Source organism: Haliaeetus albicilla, chromosome 2 (genome assembly GCF_947461875.1).
Source record: "Haliaeetus albicilla chromosome 2, bHalAlb1.1, whole genome shotgun sequence".
Lineage (NCBI taxonomy): Eukaryota > Metazoa > Chordata > Aves > Accipitriformes > Accipitridae > Haliaeetus > Haliaeetus albicilla.
In genome coordinates this window covers 57995873-58013396 of record NC_091484.1, presented here as the reverse complement: position 1 = coordinate 58013396, position 17524 = coordinate 57995873, and the positions used below count along the sequence as shown (strand labels likewise).

Sequence of the window (17524 nt, the reverse complement as noted above, 5' to 3'; positions counted from 1 at the left end):
CTGGTATGTGATGCTTCCTGTCAGCTTTTCTTTGATTTTAAAGGATGTTTCTAGCTTGCCTGCAGCTGTCCCCAACACAGACTTTTGTCAAGGAAATGACACAAAAAGCAGCCTTCCTTTATTTGTTGTTTCTTACTGTGCTCAGAGATGTGGTGTGCAGGTGTGTGACTAAATTAAGGTTTGAGAGAACAAACCCTCTGCCTTTCTTCCAAGTGTTGTCATTGTGTTAGTAGTCATGATTCCTGTAAGTGTGTTCCCCAATGTAATTCTTGCCCTCCTTGGTACTTGCTGAATCAGTGCTTCCTGAAATGAACTAAGACCTTTTCTTAAGTCACCCAGATCTTAATATTACTGATCTTGCATTATGCCCTCAGGATTATGGAAGGATTATTGAGGCCTTTCCCCAAGCCCATTGTACTGTCTTCACAGTCTCCCTTCACATACTGTCTGTCTTCTGAGTACTTCCCAGATGCTAAATCCATCCCCAGGTAGAGCATGACATGGCTCTTTTCAACAACTGGGACAGCATTGCTACTAGTGTTTCTGGGGCCCAGCAACCCAGGTCACCCCACTCCTGTTCTGGTGTAGTTATATACACCAATGTGGACTGTGGGTAAAGAAAATGGTTATATTTAACCTTCCATAGCCCCCAGTGATAACACCAGGTGAAGGGAGTACTGGATCAGGTACCGTGAAATGGAGCATAATGCAGTCTTCGCTCCCTTCAGATTCTTTACCTGCATGCTTCAGGCTGTAATTCAGGAAAGCACTAAAGTATGAGGAAAAAGAGCGGGTATTCAGGAAACGCCTTCCTTGATTGACACCTTAATGGGACATCGCATTAGTTGGATGAAAGGCTGTGAGAGTCCCCAGGTCTATCAGACTTTTGCGTCAGAACCAAAATAACAGGGGCCTCATGACAACATGCCGTCAGCGATGGGAGAGAATCAGGGCAGTGCCGAGCAGCAGTGCATCACAATTTGGCTGAAGATCCTTGCAGCGTGACCTACTTCTTGAAGCTGTTCTCTAAGCAACTTCAGATGGGTAGCAGATTAATCTTTGACAGACTAGACAGGAGAGTGCGGTTGTTGTCCTCCTTTGAGGCTGGTCAGATTGCTTTGCTGAGTCTTTTGGAGTTGAACATGAAGCTCTGAATGTACTTTGAACATACAAAGGTGATCTGCTTCCCTGACCTGCTGCCTCCATGCTTGCCCAGGTTGAGCTACTGCATTGGCGAGATGGTGTTGGTCTATCTGCCCTCTCTTACAATAATGAACATGATGTCTTACAGTACTGCAGACTGCAGTTAAGCATTAAGCTATTGTGTTTTTTTTAAGCCTAAGTTCATCCAGGTTTCTTGTCCTGGGTGCAGCATTTAGTTACCTGCAATTGGCTTATCAAACTGCTATTTCAACTGAGCATATGACACCCTGGCAGGGACAGTAGCAGCTTATTAATAAATTGCTCCAAGGTCCAGGTCAGCTGCACTGGAAAACCCTGATTCAAATTCTGCTGATAAATGCTCTTACAGAGTAGTTTTCATTAGCCAGCTTAAAAGCGATTCAACAGGGGTGTGTACCTGCCAATATGTCTCTGTGAGGAGCAGACATCACAGCATATAACTTGCATCCAAATAAATGTCTCACCGTCATTTTAATAAAAAGTTAATGAATTGATAGGAGACTTTCTGTAGGTTTAGGTCCCTTTCAGTTGTATTTCACAGCCTCAGATTTGGTCCATGTGGAAATAAAGGGTCAGAGAAAAGGGAAATGTTATCCGATGGCTTAGAAGTTCTGAATCTCAGTTCCACCACGTAAGTACAGTGCTGTGACTAAGGTGTGCCCTATAAATAACAACACGATGCAGCTAGCAGCCTGCAAGGCAGATCCTCTCTATAGAATGCCTCCCTTCAACCCACTATGTTCTTCCCACCCCATTAGCCCCAAATGCCTCCTCCTGCCCGCCACACTCACCTGAAAGTTGGGCTGCTGTGGAGACAGCAGCTGCCGCATGTTGAAGCGTGGGTGTGAAGTTACCCTGCTCCCTGTTACCGGCCAGACATGGCATTTCTGTGTATTGCTAGAGGTAGGGTTTTAGCATCATATGAAGCTCATAAACTGAAACACAAGGTTTAGGTGCTCTCTGACTTAAGTGGGGATTTCCAGGCACATACTCTGCTAAGTCTTATGTTAGACGTTTCTTTTTTTCTGGATTTGTACTTACAAATGTAACAGAAGGCTGTGGATTCTCCCATAGGGTCAGACAGTCATGGGTATGCACAAGTCCCACATGATTTTTGAGTCTGCTGAACAGGAGCCTTGTGTCTGTCCATGATTGTTAATGGGATTGTCAGTATAGCTAAATAGATGGATTTCATAAGGAACACTAGCTATTTAAAAGAATGGGAATGATCTCTTACTATGGCAGTATATGATCTTTAAGTGCTGTATAAAGGCAACATTTTGATTTTTCTGTATGCTTTCACCATTAGCTGCTCTTGTACTCCAGAAACCTATGGGCCTCACTGTGCCTTGAAGTTTGATGACTGCCAGGGAGGATCTGAGACACTCTGTGGACATGGCATCTGCATAGATGCAGACAGAGATCAGCCCAATAAGGTGAGGAACAACATTTAAGTTTCACTATACATCACAGCATGAATAAGCAACAAAATGCTGAGCACCACAAAACTGTAGCGCACACTGCTGCTGAAAAATAGCAAGAAATGCCACTGTACAACATAACCCCTCTGTTGTCCCAAGCACAGCAGAAAGAATTGAAAATGCCTTGTGTCTTGTTAGAGGTCCTTGTCACAGTATCAGATCTACTACATCCATAGGGAGCTTGGGAATATTCTTTAAATAAGTCAAAGTCATATTAGAAGCATAATATTCTTACTTATTTGGGGACTTCCAAGTTGCTAGAATATTATATTACTTAAAAGATTAAAAAGTACAAAAATCATGAATCTTGTTTTTCCTGGGAAAAGGCATACATGTGGAACATTATTGTCAGTGGCCTGGGACCCACCAGGGCTGCATAGTGGCTAGGGTGGGGGCTCCTTGTCTTTGGTGCTCGTCACGGTTAGTTGGACTCAGTCTCTGACTCCAGATGCTCTCCAAGCGTCTGTGCTGGATACACTGCTAACCTACACTTGAAGAGCCTTCTGGAGCAAGCCAGCTCATTCTGTTTGGGAGAAAATTTGGGTACAGGATGTTCACTCCAAAGGGACATATGGAACATGCCAGCTTTGGCTCTTTCCACTCAGAGCAGCCCTCCAAAACTACCCTGCCAGGCCTGTGCTCCTTAACACTTCTATACACCCATGCATCATTCCAGATACACCATATATTCTTTGTGCTATGCTATAAAATAATTTATTTTCTCAATTTATAAAAGTTTTCAGAACTCATCACTTGTTTTCTGCCCTTTTTTTTTGTGGAGAAAGCTTTTCAAAAGGGTTCAGTGTTGGCTTAACAGTGCCTGCTCCTGTGACAGTCAACAATGAAGCTCCCATTAGCTTTAATTGGACCAAAGCTAGTTAAATGCTGAAATCTGGCCGTTAGTAAAGTTTACTAGAGAGAAAACTGTTTTCCTTAAAGAAAACATATATTTGCAATTTAATGTCAGTGCTGCACATTGCACAGATTACTGAACAGTTTGCTTAAAAGAAAAGACCCAAGCGGATTTCAGGTTGCTTACACTGATCTGTTTACCCTGGTTACAAAGCAAGTTGATGACTTCTAATTATGTTTATGTACAGCTCATAATTGCTGTTCATTTTCTCTGGGAGCTTTGGGGTAAATTGCAGGTTTCTTTTATGAACATAATGAATGCGCCTCTTGTTGCTTCCGTAATCTAAATAGGTAAATGCAGAGGAAGAAATAGACTGAGAAAACTACCAAAGCAACTTATAAAACAGAATGTGCAAACCATGTAATGCTCTGAAATCTTTCTTGCTATAGTTTAAAAGACATTTTATAAAATGAACTCCTCCTGCCCTTTTCTTGACTGTTCTCACTGTCTTAAATATGTAATGTGATGTTTGCTGTGGCAGCCCAAGTACCGCTGTATCTGTGACCCTGGCTGGATGTCCTCTCCTGGCAGCCCTGTCTGCAGTGCTGATATAGATGAATGCAGCCTTCCTAATCATCCGTGTTCACAGAATCCCCTTGTGCAGTGCCACAACACACCAGGCTCCTACTCATGTGGTCCCTGCCCCACAGGTATCATGTCCTTCCATGGTCTCAGGTGGGAGGGGGTGGCAGTAGGTAGTACTGCCTGCATGTCATAAGCACAGGCACAGGATCTAGATGAGAGTAACTCCATGAAATGCTTTGGTCTGTATTCTAGAGAATAAATACCTGCAGGTTATGTCTTATCTAGGTAACGCAGGCAGTGGAGGCTAACACATGATTTATACCATCCTAAACTGAGCATCTAAATAGGTCTGATGTACCCTCATGTCCGTCAGTGCCTTCACGTCCATCGTGTCCTTTTACGTTCATGTAATAGGTCGGAGGTACTTTCATATCCTTATGCTGACTGCCCCAAGGCAATATAAAAAACTAATTGTCTCCTCAAGCCATATAACCTATGATTCCTCTTCCTGAGTTGGGTGTGTATAGGAGGAGCTTTTGAAGTATTTAACCAGAGTTATGATAAAGCTTTGCTGCAAACTATATATGTGTGCACTAGACCAGGACTGCCTCCTCTGTAGGTTAAAGAGTGTTTGATTCTGGAATATCCAGAATACAGTTAAAATAAAACATTCTTGCACACACGTCTCCACCCTGTTGTGTTTGTAACCTATTTTGCAGACCAGTATTAATTTTCATCAGTTATGAGAGGGACAGGTCTTCTCTTGTGTTAATGAAGTAAAATTCAAAAGTCATATTTTTCTGCTCTATGAAAAGATCTGTTCAAAGATGAAAGTGAAAAGGCCAGGCATTTTCTATTTTAATGTCTTTCCTGTGCTTCTTTTTAGGCTGGCAAGGAAATGGCTACAGTTGCCAAGACGTTGATGAATGTGAAAGTAATAATGGAGGCTGCTCAACAGCGCCGATGGTTCAATGTGTCAACACAATGGGATCCTTCCACTGTGGGCTCTGTCCACCAGGTAAAATGTTTTTGTTTTTTTTTTTTTTGATAAAACTATGGAAAGGCTTAAAAGATGAAGATTCAACACATTTGAGCCTGTTTTATGGTAGACTTAAGAAGCTGAAGATTGTTTTTTTATAAAGAAGTATCACATACACAAAGCAATACTGTAATACAGATTGCAAAGTCCAAGCACATTCAAACTGCTTCAGCTATTAATGAGCTTTTTGTAGAGTATGTCTCTAATGACGATCCTCTGAATTGTTTCTCTTGTACTAGGTACCCCTTTTTAGTATTAGAGCCTTGATTTGACGAAGTACTTCCTTTATAAGATTATTAATGGGAAACAAGGATTGCGTAATTATGATAGTAATTTCATTGTCTGTATTAATTGAAAGAGTATCCTGTGTGCCATAAATCAGCTGTATTGTCTGTCTTAAAAAGCCTTGATAATTGTCACGCTCTGAATGCTGTCTAAGAAGGCAGTGTTTCCATTGCAGTACAGGTCGAGCAGTGGAAGCTGTGACTTACATCTTTATAATTTGTGGTTTATGATTTAAAATGCTTTATGAAATGCATGCTATCAATATGAGAAATACTAGCAGGAAAAAGTGTTTCTAATTGACCTTTCAATTGCTATTTAAACGGCAATAGACTGCAGGTAGTGAAGGCTCTCAGTTACTGAGTGCTGAAGGGCTATCACCATGCTGGAAATGTGGCCTCAGACAAGTTTTGATGTGGTGCAGTGGACCTCAGCTCTGGCCCCGCAGAGTCGTGCTGCAGTGCTTTGGTCCTGCTGAGCCTCCCGAGAGGAGCTGGATGTTGCGTTTGAGACCCAAGGGCAGCTCTGGCGTGCAGCAGGAAGCCTGGAGGTGGTGGGGGCTGGCTGGGTGCAGACACGCAGGGAGGGCAGCACATGGTGGCTGAGAGCGCTGAGCTTCTATGGCCTCACTGACCTCACCTATACTTGGCTAGCACTAATATACCCTTTTTCTAAAAATCAAGGGAGGGTTTAGTTACAATCAGAATCTATCCCTGCAATGTAGGAACCACAACAAATATGCCAGGTTTTACTTCAGCGGCAATCTCAACTTTTTTTTTTTTAAACTGCAGAAGACTATGATTTTACACCATAAGTTAGTCTTTTTCTCGCTAGATGATTGTTTTGTTGTCAGTTCTCAGAGAACGTAGTTTGTTGCAGATTAACTGAAATTTCCCTCTGAACAGGTTATGAGGGAGATGGACAAACATGTACCCAGGTTGATATCTGCTCAATAAATAATGGAGGGTGCCATCCTTTGGCTACTTGTACCTCAGCTCCAGGTACGGTGCTCTCTTAAGGACTGTAAGTAATACCAGTATGAATCTCAAGGATGGTTTGGTTAGGCTGAGTCCACTTTGTAGCCACATATTTAGATTGCAGCCCCTTCTCCACAGTTAGTTTTGCCTCACCCGAAGGAGTTTACAGGCAGGTTAGGTAAAGCCAGCAGGCCTTTCCACAAACACTGACAGAAGTAGATTTAGGCTTCACCAAAGAGCAGATTTCCTCATAAAAATGTGGAGATCTTCATCATTTCTCTTTGATGCAGTTTTCCAATTTCAGTTGCTTTTACTGTTCTTCTCCTTTCCATAAATACACTTCAGCTACTCCCACCGCTTCCCACAAAGGTGACCTTGGACTCTCAGGTACCCATAGCAAAGCAATACCAGGGATCTTTCCATGGTCAAACTGGACACTGTCCAGGGAAGGTGTCAAAAGATCAAATAAGTTAGAATTATATAAAGGCTCTGCTTCAAAATGTCAAGAACCTTTACTTTCATTGGTATTGTCATTGTAACAAGGACCGAATTACTTTCTGTATCTTGTCTCATCTCCCAAGGGCCAATGGCATTTTGTTCCTGCACATCTGGGTACACTGGAAGTGGATATGGGCCGAATGGGTGCTCTCCTTTCAGTGATATCTGTCAGCTGCAAAACCCTTGTGCAAATGGGCAGTGCTTGGTAAGTGCTAGCCTCCTCACAGTTAGTGACAATGTTATGTAGTTATAACCAGTAACAACAGGGAGACTGCTGAGACTGAAAGCTGAGTGCAGACATACTAAAGGTAATGAGGCAAGGTCACCAGGGAGTGGGAGATCAATGGATATACCTGGGGAAAACAAAGAGAGTTTCAGGGCACACAAACCATTTCTTTATGTTTGAAGTAGAGGCAGCAATCTTGGCACTAATAACCTAAGAGATTGTAGCTGGGAGCCCAGGCTAGCGATGGGATGCTGGTGGTGGTGGGGGAGAATTGATGAATGGCTGTCCCTGGTGGGAAGGGGAAGTAATTTACCACCTTGAGTCACGGAGGAATCACCCATGATAACAAAACCAGTACACCAGTACCTCTTGTTGACCTTCAGACTGCTAATATCCAGTATAGTTAGTTATGTGTTCCTAGGCTGATCTTGTGAGAGCTCCCCTGGAGTCTCGGACTGTTTATATGGATATGGAAAAGGTGCTTTACGGGAATTGGTTGTACTCCTGCTGGTAGCCGAGTGTTCTGGACCTTTACTGATTGGTGGTGTGAATTCATTCTCATGCACAGCGACCATTTAGTTGTCCACATGGACCCTATGAAGGTCTTTTGGCTTCCTCATTGAGGTGTGCTGTGCTCAGGGAAGTCTACGCTGCAGACCTGGGGATTTCAATAATTCTGTTGTGGAGGATGTTTTTGGAGAAATGTTCACAAATAGCAAATTTGTTGTTCCAGTAGGGTCTGATCCCATTTTTCCACATTGGTCTGCAGATATCCTCCTTTTGATGATCCTAGGAGGCAGGAGGGAAATGGGACATACAGTATGGACTTGGTAGTGTTAGTTTAATGGTTGGATTCAATGATCTTAAGGGTCTTTTCCAACCCAAATGTTTCTGTGATTCTATGATATGTTACCTTTCCCTTTTCCCATTTTCTGCGTGAAAGGAGACTATCCCCTCACCTCCACTCCACCCCTTATCAGCATTTCTTGCTCTCTCTCTTCTGTAGGTACCTATTGTCTTTTCACTCAGATATTTAAAGGGCCTTTTGTGCCCAGATCTAATCTACTTTTCCTGACTATTTAGAAACTATTTATTTTAGTCAGTCTATTCAAAGATATGACATCTTCCACTAAATATTTCCTAACATACAACTATAGCCAATCATGGTTACAAACTACTACATAAAGATAATAACACAGTCAGATACTTCAGTAATAGGACTACAGAAGCATCTAATAAAATAGAGGAACAGTAAAGCTATATTTGGCCAGCATAATGACAGATGAAATGTAATGTTAATTAAATATCAGGCAATGCATATCAGAAAAAACCTTTTTGCCTTTTAAAGCAGCATTCGGAGCCTTAAATACACATCAAAATCCTCTTCCATCTTACTAAAAATCTCTGTTCAGGACACAGAGGACATGGACAGAGAATGCAAAAGGAAATAGAGAATATAGCACATTGATTGTATGTCATCAAAGAGGGGATTTTTAGCATGTACCTTGGAATGCCATGTTCTGCTTTAGCTGTAAAAATCATGTCTATAAAACAAGAAATATAAGGAAGGAGGACATATGAAATTAAAACAGTTAGAGATATGGAAAGACTTGATTATAAGGAGAAGTAGTAAAGGCTGAGACAAAAGAAATGGAAAAGGGACATACAGAATAAGGAATAATGCAAAGAAGGCAATAAAATTGCTCCCATTTAACATCCCTCAGGGTGAAAATGAAAGTTAACAGCCCACATAACTGCAGTGCAGACTTTCCAGAGAACTGGCTTGACAGAAATGATTTATAAACCACTATTATCTTGACTTTCTATTTATAAATTTTAGATAATATGATTAACTTGTTTCTAGGGTGATCATTTCATAGCCAAGCAAACAGTTTTCTGAATGGCTAAATGAATACAGATTTTGACTTTTTAGAAAGTAATTTGAAAGAGCCCTGCAAAGAAATAACTTAATAGAAAAAGCAAAGAGCTAGATAATCTGATTATGCTTTAGGTTTATTTTGGTATTCACCAGTGACCATTAAGGCCATTAAGTTCCAACCGTTTTATTTCTTTGCTCTGGTGTCTCCATATAGAATAAGTGTAAATATCAGTCTTTCTGCCAACTACATTGATTCCTTTAGATGATCCATGCTCATTGAGTTTATTGCATTTGCTTATACCTGTAGGCAATGATCTCTGGATATTTCTGCCTGTGTAACGCGGGCTGGACGGGCCCTAACTGTACGGAGAACATTGATGAGTGCATTAGCAACCCGTGCCAGAATGGGGGCAGCTGCACTGATGGGGTCAACAGCTACTCCTGCGAGTGCACCAGCACCTGGACAGGACCACAGTGCCAGACTGCCCAGCAAGGTACGGCCAGGACCTCCTCCTCCGCAGAAATGGGCCACCAGGCTTCAGCAAGTAGATGCTTGGTGTATATGATTAATATGTGAATAAGAACCAAGTTATGATGGAAAAAACGAGCTGTCTTCTTGGTGGATTACAGGTCCCAATCCAAAGTCCCTTGAAGTCAGAGTTTTCCATGAGTTTTGTTTATAGCTGCTTTGTTTAGCAGTAGGAGAGTAACAATGAAGTTGACCTGCAGGCCCACTGGCCTTGACTAGACACCAGACATCCTAAAATCACATTTCTCTTCCTGAGAAAGTGGTCTGGTAAGCTGGTTGGGAAAGAGGATCTGATATAAGGAGAGCAGATTTACAAGGGAATGTATTAATGTTTCCTTTTGTGCGTACTATTGCATTTGTTGCGAAGCTGAGAGGTCCTGACATTTTTAGTCAAGATGAAAAGCCAGAGAAGGTTTTCAAACAGAAATTAATGACAGAAATGTTATCCATGAAAATGGGGGACTCTGAGTTTTATGGAGTGACTGCAAGGTCCTGCCTTTAACATTTCTTCTTACTATCATTTTTTCTGTTTGTCTGGGATTTTTTTTGCCATTAATTTTAATTAAACAAGGTCAGGATAGCATTCCAGTGAGCATCCCTGTGGCAGCCATCTGCCAGATGGCTCATATTTATTGCAGATTTCTGTGAAGAAAGCAGATTAACTTTTCACAGAATACAGAATGTAAAACTTTCACTGAGCCCCTGTGAAATCTGCTCTATTTTAGAGCTACTTCAAGGTCTTTCCTATTTTCCTTAAATATCTAACCAGTAATGTTTTATTATTAAGCATCTAAGAAAAAAAAAAAAAAAAGATTTTTAACCATTCATAATAGAAGGGGTAGAAAACCAGTTTTTATCCAGTGAGAAATTATAATGTATCAACTTTTGGTTTAGTTCCTAATCAAGGGAAAAATGATACATTTTATGGCGTGATAATTCTGAATCTGAATGAGAAATGGTGAGATATTTTAGATGGACACTTCAAACAAAATTATATTCTTTTTACCACTCCTTGAAACAAAATACTTCAGTTTGCTGAGAATTGAATGTTTCCTTAGCATCAGTTCAATGTTAAACTACAGCTGCTTGTTGTACACTGTAGCTATATGTGCATCGTATTTTGGGTGCATAAAGCACATATTTTTCTGTTACTATTTGGGATTCCCAGTTCACAGCCCCCGTTCATTGAATGGCTTAGTGAGAGAAGAGACCACGGTGTATCATGAGAGGTATTATCAGGCCCAGAAATCTGACCAAAAAGAATAAATGGGACTATAAAACATCTGAAGGATAACTTCTATGATGCACCACTACTGAGAATGACAATTTTACGTCATATTAGCTTCAAAACGTTATTTCATTGTAGGTGAAAAATTTACAGATTCAATCTGGAGGTAGCCTTCTGGAAACAAACGAGTTTATGGACATGCTCCTGAGACAGAATCAACATCTTTTGGCAGTATCCACATATTCCAGCTGAAAATCTTTGTTCTTTTTCCAGGAACTACTTTTCTCTCAGGGAGTAATTTTTCTCATTTTTTTGTGATGTCATTCCAGTTTAGAGTAAATCCTGTAGAGTCTTTTATAGGAGTATTTTTCACCCTTGTTTTAAATGTTTCGAAAGCCAAAGCTGTGCTAGAAAGTTAGGTTTTGTTTAAATCTGTGTAGTGATAACACAGGTTAATCTGTTTAATTTTCTCTCTCTTTCTGCAGCTTGTGGAGGATATCTCTCAGGCCTAAGGGGGACGTTCAGTTACCCTAACAGCCCAAACAGCCAGCGGTACAACAGTGGGGTCAGCTGCGCTTGGGTTATTCATACTACTCCCAACAAGGTAAAATAGAGATCAGGTTAAAGAAACCCTCACTCCGCAGGACCCCTCAGCTCATCAGAGCAAACGTGTGGCACCTTCATGCCACATATTCCAATACTGTGATCCAATCCCCTCAGAATAAATAGTTTTTCAAAAAGAGTAAGTTTCAGATCCTCACAAGCCTTCAGGCTGCTTAGCGTAAGAATTTGCCTGGGTTACGTTTTCAGGGTTTTTCCTATGCAGCTGAGGGTTGGAATTTATTCACCTACCACCAGCTAGAGAAGGTGCCTATTTTAGCATGTGATCTCTAAATAGCTGCACGAGAAAAGCTCTGCTCTGATAGGCTCCACAGTTGGTTTGTGAGCTAAGCGACCACAGAGCAATTTCATGTTTCTGATTTCTGAGCTCAAAAAGGTAGAATGCGGAGTTCAGCTCAGAAAGATAGAATGCGGAGTTCATATTGTCAATGGCTTTGTGTAATAACAGCATTTGAATTTTTTTAAGGATTAATTTTTAATCATTACATTCAAATGTGTATTCTGATTCTGATCTGCAGCTAACAATTCCACTTGTGTTATAAATAACAACTACAAAATATGTTACTTCACACTTTAGCATGGGACTTCTTTCTTGGGATCTAAATATTTGATCCATTTTTGACATTTCATGGAATGAATTAAGTAGTTATAAACCAGTGGATGCTAGTGATTATGTATGTATGTGACATATCCTCAGCTTTAAGCCTGAGAACCACTACTGTCTTCAGCAGAGCTATCTGAAAGCATATCAGTGAGGAATCTGAACATACATAAAGCTGTGTATGTCACTAAGTATCTAGAGTGGTCTTATGAGACACTGATTTTATATGTGCAAAAAAAGATAATTTCATTTTTTTAGCTCTCATGACAGTACTTTCAACCATAACAAGGATGAGAAATGTTAATTATTTGATGAGAAAACTGCCATTGGAAACCTGGAATAAAGTATTTTATGCTGTATTTCAAGCCTTTCACATGGTTTGAAATATATACACATATATATTTCACATACATAACAGACACAGGCAAATGGTCTCAGTTTATAGAAATAATGCTCTTTCCAGACAACTTACCTGTCCAAATTCTTTCCTATCTATCTTCTCTTTTTTCTTTTGACCCTTAAGATTCTGTAATATCTTCTTCTGTCCTGGAACTTTTCAGGAAATGGCATAATGGCTTCAAAGCTTGTAGAATCTCACAGTTGCATGAGCAAATACATCTGCTCTATGCAGAGTTACTGCATAAACACTGTCTCAGCAGATGGAAAAAAAGACATTTCTTATTTTGCTACTCCCTGTTAGATCCTGCATATTACTTTCCCATTCTTCCAACTGGAGACAAGTAATGACTGTAACTCTGACTTCCTTCAAATACATGACGGGCCTTCAGCGTCAATGCATATGCTGGGAAAATACTGTGGCTCCTCACCTCCTGCAGAGCTTTTCAGTTCCCACAACTCCCTGTACTTTTGGTTCTACTTGAACCACACCATTACGGCTGGAGGTTTTACTGTTCAGTGGGAATCTTGGGATCCTGGTAAGTTTGGTGAAATATCATGTGATTTAGCATTGGAGCAAAATGAATGACATTTCCTTTGATTAGGAAACGTTAGGAGCAGTAGGACAGTATTTTACTAGGGAGTGAAGCTGAAATGTAGACATACATGTAATTTTAAAATATTTAAACTCCAACTCTGGGCCTCTGCATGAATAACTTTTGCTGGTTTTTAAGGCTGCTTTATACCTCCTGCGAGGAAACTCCCAAAGAGCATGTGTTTCTGGACATGCCATTCTTCTGATTAGTTCTCTTTTTCCACAGAAGTATGTAGTACTTTGAAATAGGCAAGCTACCCTTTTATGCCACTGACAATTTACAAGAGGCTAAAGAGGTTGAACCGTGCTTTCCAAACATGATAGACTGTTGGGAATTTGATTTTAAATTATCTGTGAGCTTTTTGGTATGATTTGCTGTACATTTCTGCCTGAATTCTTGGTAAAACTACTTGTTTAATTCTTCCAGGAGGCCTGGTAGTGCATTTCTAGAGATAAACCCCAAATCACCTTGTGGAAGGTCAAACTCACTTCAGTGTTCTATGTATTGTCTAGAAACAAAATGATGCATTGGGTTATGTCTTGAAAGAACAATACAGTATAAAAAGTATAGAAAATTCGGGGGAAAATGGTTTCTTTATTTCCATAAATATTTATTGAAATGCTTTTAATGTGATATTTGGTGGTTTTTTTTCTTTCAATTAACATTATTAGATAGATAATTACTAATTGACGAATATGGATAATGAAAAGTGAAAACAGATCTTTTTGGGGGAAAAAAAGAAAAAAAAAAGCAAGGAGGGAGAGATGTATAGATGTGACTAAACTAGCTACTCCTTAGGTATAACACACAAGTTAACCTTACCACTCCGAACTGTTATGCTGAGAGGGATGGGGTTTTTTATTACAGCTATATAAAACAGCCTTCCCTGTAATTAACTTTTTTTTTTTTTAGTTAAAACAGTCTTGTGCATGGAGACTATTTACAAAGTACAGAAATCCAGATTGATTTTGTAAATCCAATCTAAAATACAGTGATTTTGATCATTCTTCTAAAGATATTTCCATCCTAACTGGGAAAGAATCTTTCTTTTACTGTGCAAATCAGGAAGTATTTGGAATTCTGCTTTTATAACTGAATTGCAGAATTAATTGTAAAATTTAAAGAAGTAACGTGTTTGCTTGTTTGGCTTGGTCTTTGTATTTTAATTTATTCTGGATCCAAAAGTGGTACCTAGTTTTGGCACTACAAGAGAATTCATCTTCTGACCTGACATGTAGTGTTAAAGACTTTGTTCTTCCATGTTTCTTTTCTGTTAGAATGTGGCGGTGAGCTGATGGGTACTTACGGCTCAATAAGCTCTCCAGGATACCCTGGTAACTATCCTATAAACAGAGACTGTTTCTGGACCATCTCAACCAGTCCTGGCCTCCTCATCACATTTGCTTTTGGCACACTAAGCCTAGAACACCACGAAAATTGCAGTTATGACCATTTAGAGGTAAAGTTTAATTGTGAACTATGACAACATTTTATGGCTAAGTTATTGCAAAACAAGATATTTCAAAACTTTTTGTACATACAGAAGGGGACTGTTTGAAAATTAAATCGTGGGTTGAAATGTCCATTTGTACTTACTTATTCCAGCCATCGATGCACACTCAGATACAGGCAGCATAACAGAAAGAGGATGATATCCCACTCCACTGAAGTCAGTGGATGTCTTGCAACTAAAGAGGATAGGATTCAGGCCAAAATACCTGTTGGGAAGCTTTCACTTTCTTACAAAGTTCAGTCTCCAAACTCCTTGTCAAATGTCAACCCACAGAGACTTAATCAGCCTAAGGAAAACTAATAGGGAAAAGGATCCAAGATTAATAGATTCATATTATAGTACAGTCCATGACTTGATGTGTGAGCTTAGGGTTTTTTCTCAAGTGCAAAGTAATGGTTACAGAATTCACAAATACCCAGTCATGGAAATGAGAAAATGGTTTGGAATAGCATGTTCTCCAAAATTGTGCAATGCAGAACATGATTTCAGGAAAACAGTTTAATGGGTAATCTCCTGATGCTTTCTTTCCCTTTCACAAAACCCTTGATGACTCTCCTAGGAGCACTGTCACAGCTATCCTGGTAGGTCTGTTTCTTGGTTCCTGTGTGTTTGGAGGAAACTTTCTATGAGCTTTCCCTACACCCACCATCTACAACACCTCCTGGGGCCCCCAAGATAACTTTAAGAGTGTTGGTAGTGTTCACAGATGGCACACATCTAATAATCCTAAACACTGATCTATCATTCTGTCTAGATTCGAGATGGTCTTCTTCCACAAGATCCCGTCCTTGGTAAATACTGTAGCACTGGATCTCCACCCCCGCTCCAAACCACTGGTCCATATGCATGGATTCACTTTCACTCTGATGACTTAGTTACTGGTAAAGGCTTCCACATCCTCTATACAACATCTCCTGGTAAGTAAAATTCAACATTAAAGGCTGGTTTGTTACATTCCCAAGATATAGCCAACAGCATACAAATAGATGTAATTAACACTTGCTATTTAATAATACAGAAAGCCTCTTTGATTTGCAGCCATTGTACAGAGGCAGCCTAAACTGAAAGTGTTACCATACTTGTATCTCAACTAATATATTTTTTTCTTACTCTAGAAGATCCAACTTGTGGAGGAAATTACATGGATAGTGAAGGGGTTATCATGTCCCCTTTCTGGCCTAATCCATATATCAACAACCAATATTGTATCTACATTATCAGACAGCCAGAGGATGAAAAAATATACCTCAACTTCACTCACATGGAGCTGGAGAGTCAGACTGGTTGTTCATCAAATTATATTGAGGTGAGTTCTCTCAAGCAGTTGATATGGAAGGTTGATTACATGTGTGTACAAAACCATGCCACTTAATTTCTGTCCCAAGGGCCACTGCAGAAATAGGTGTTAATCAAAGGACGAAGTATACCAATTTATTAGGGTCCAAAAGTCACAGGGGCTAAAAGAGTAGAACTGTACATTCAGAATGAAGCAAAGATAAGAGAACAAGAAAATCTCTCTAGCTTAACACTAATTCTTAATCAGCTGTATGTGATTAAGGTGGAGTTTGGACTTTTGGTAAATGCATGCCAAATGTAAGAAAAATGGAAATAAAGCCCCAGCCACTATGCAGCATTTTCTGGAGTCATGGTGTTATACTGAAAATCTTGTTCTGGGGCAAAAAGGAAGCACACCATATATATGTTTATATAGACATACATATGTACATATATGCATATGTAAAGCCAGGATTTTATTGTTAGTATAATTGAAATTTTAGAAGGCTAATTCAAGAATTGTTATTAGTCTAAATCTAATTATTATAGAAAAATAATAGTACGGTTAGAATGTTTCTATATGGAAAATGTAGTAGTAGTACTACTACTACTACTACAATAAAAATGTTGATGCTATCTAGGATCCACTTGAGGTTATTTTTATGTTTGCTAAAGTGCTTTTACCCCTAGCTCTTTCTTCATCAGTCTGCAGCTTCACATTACATCTAAATGTACTACTATATGGTGCCTTTTAAGTATGCTAGGTACGACTTCTTCATTTTCTTTGTTATCCCTAAATCGAGTTTTGTCCAGCTCCAGGTCTCATTCCTTTGACTGACCACGGGTGAGGTTTGGCACGGTGCTGTGGAGCCCGGGGGCTCCTGGAGGCCATGGGGGCTCCCCGGAGGGGCAGAGCAGGGTCTCACCATCACGGCCCGTCCCACCGCCCTGGCCGGGGAGCAAGGCAGCCCCAGGAATTAGGCAGCTCCCTAGGGATGGGGATTGGCCAAGGTCAGGCTGGGACATGGGCCTGCGGGTGGGCCTGGCTCAGCAGAGCCCATGGCCGGGCAGGGCAGGGCTGTGGGGAGCTGGAGACCAGCACTGCTGCGGTGTGGCTGGGGCAGGGACTGGTGGCCCCGGGGGGCTGATGGGGGGTCCTGGGCCGTGGGCAGGGTGTGGGGGCCCCAGAGGAGGGCAGGCTGGGCCAGTGAGTCCTGGTGGTGCCCTTGGGGCCTGACAAACTCTTTACGTTGGTGGCCTGTGCCCCTTCTCCTGTCACCACGTCCCTGTGCCCCTCTGCGCTGCACCCCAACTCGCCACATCTCAAGGCGTCTGCTGTCATACCTGGCCTGTATTTCTCCATACAGTCACAAATAACTCATCCTACATGGAATGACTTCTGGGTACTGCTGGCCGTTTAAAAGTGTGCTTGTACTGCACAGAGGTAAACAGGAGTAAAACAAACGGGGCACAGTCACCCAGTCGATTAGCGAAGGTGCCACCACAGCTGAAGCAGGTAGGAGCAAGCCCTGCGGCCCCAGCGCAGACCTGGGTCCTGCGCTGCTGGCTACACAGTTAAGCTGCAGTGGGATTTGGTTTTGTGCTTAATCTCTTCTTGACCAAACGAGGAATAGGCCCCTGTGAGCTCCGTGCAGTTAATCTGTTTTTAAAAGATGTTATTGTGCTGACATCATTCCCTTCCCTCCTCCTCTAATTCAGAGACTTTGGTTGGAATGAAGTGCAATTAATTTCTGAAATGAGAG

The 17524-nt window shown here is 40.9% G+C and overlaps 1 protein-coding gene across 1 annotated transcript in view; it reads left to right on the top strand.

Annotated features, from left to right (window-relative positions):
* Positions 1–17524, top strand: part of CUBN (cubilin) — a 154795-nt gene that overhangs the window by 5123 nt on the left and 132148 nt on the right. Inside the window, exons 7-17 of the mRNA XM_069776074.1 lie at positions 2492–2618; positions 4058–4226; positions 4988–5119; positions 6328–6423; positions 6981–7102; positions 9310–9496; positions 11245–11363; positions 12682–12916; positions 14251–14432; positions 15241–15403; positions 15602–15792. Of these exons, the coding sequence (XP_069632175.1) occupies positions 2492–2618; positions 4058–4226; positions 4988–5119; positions 6328–6423; positions 6981–7102; positions 9310–9496; positions 11245–11363; positions 12682–12916; positions 14251–14432; positions 15241–15403; positions 15602–15792 (1723 nt within the window). The remainder of the gene's footprint in view (positions 1–2491; positions 2619–4057; positions 4227–4987; positions 5120–6327; positions 6424–6980; positions 7103–9309; positions 9497–11244; positions 11364–12681; positions 12917–14250; positions 14433–15240; positions 15404–15601; positions 15793–17524) is intronic.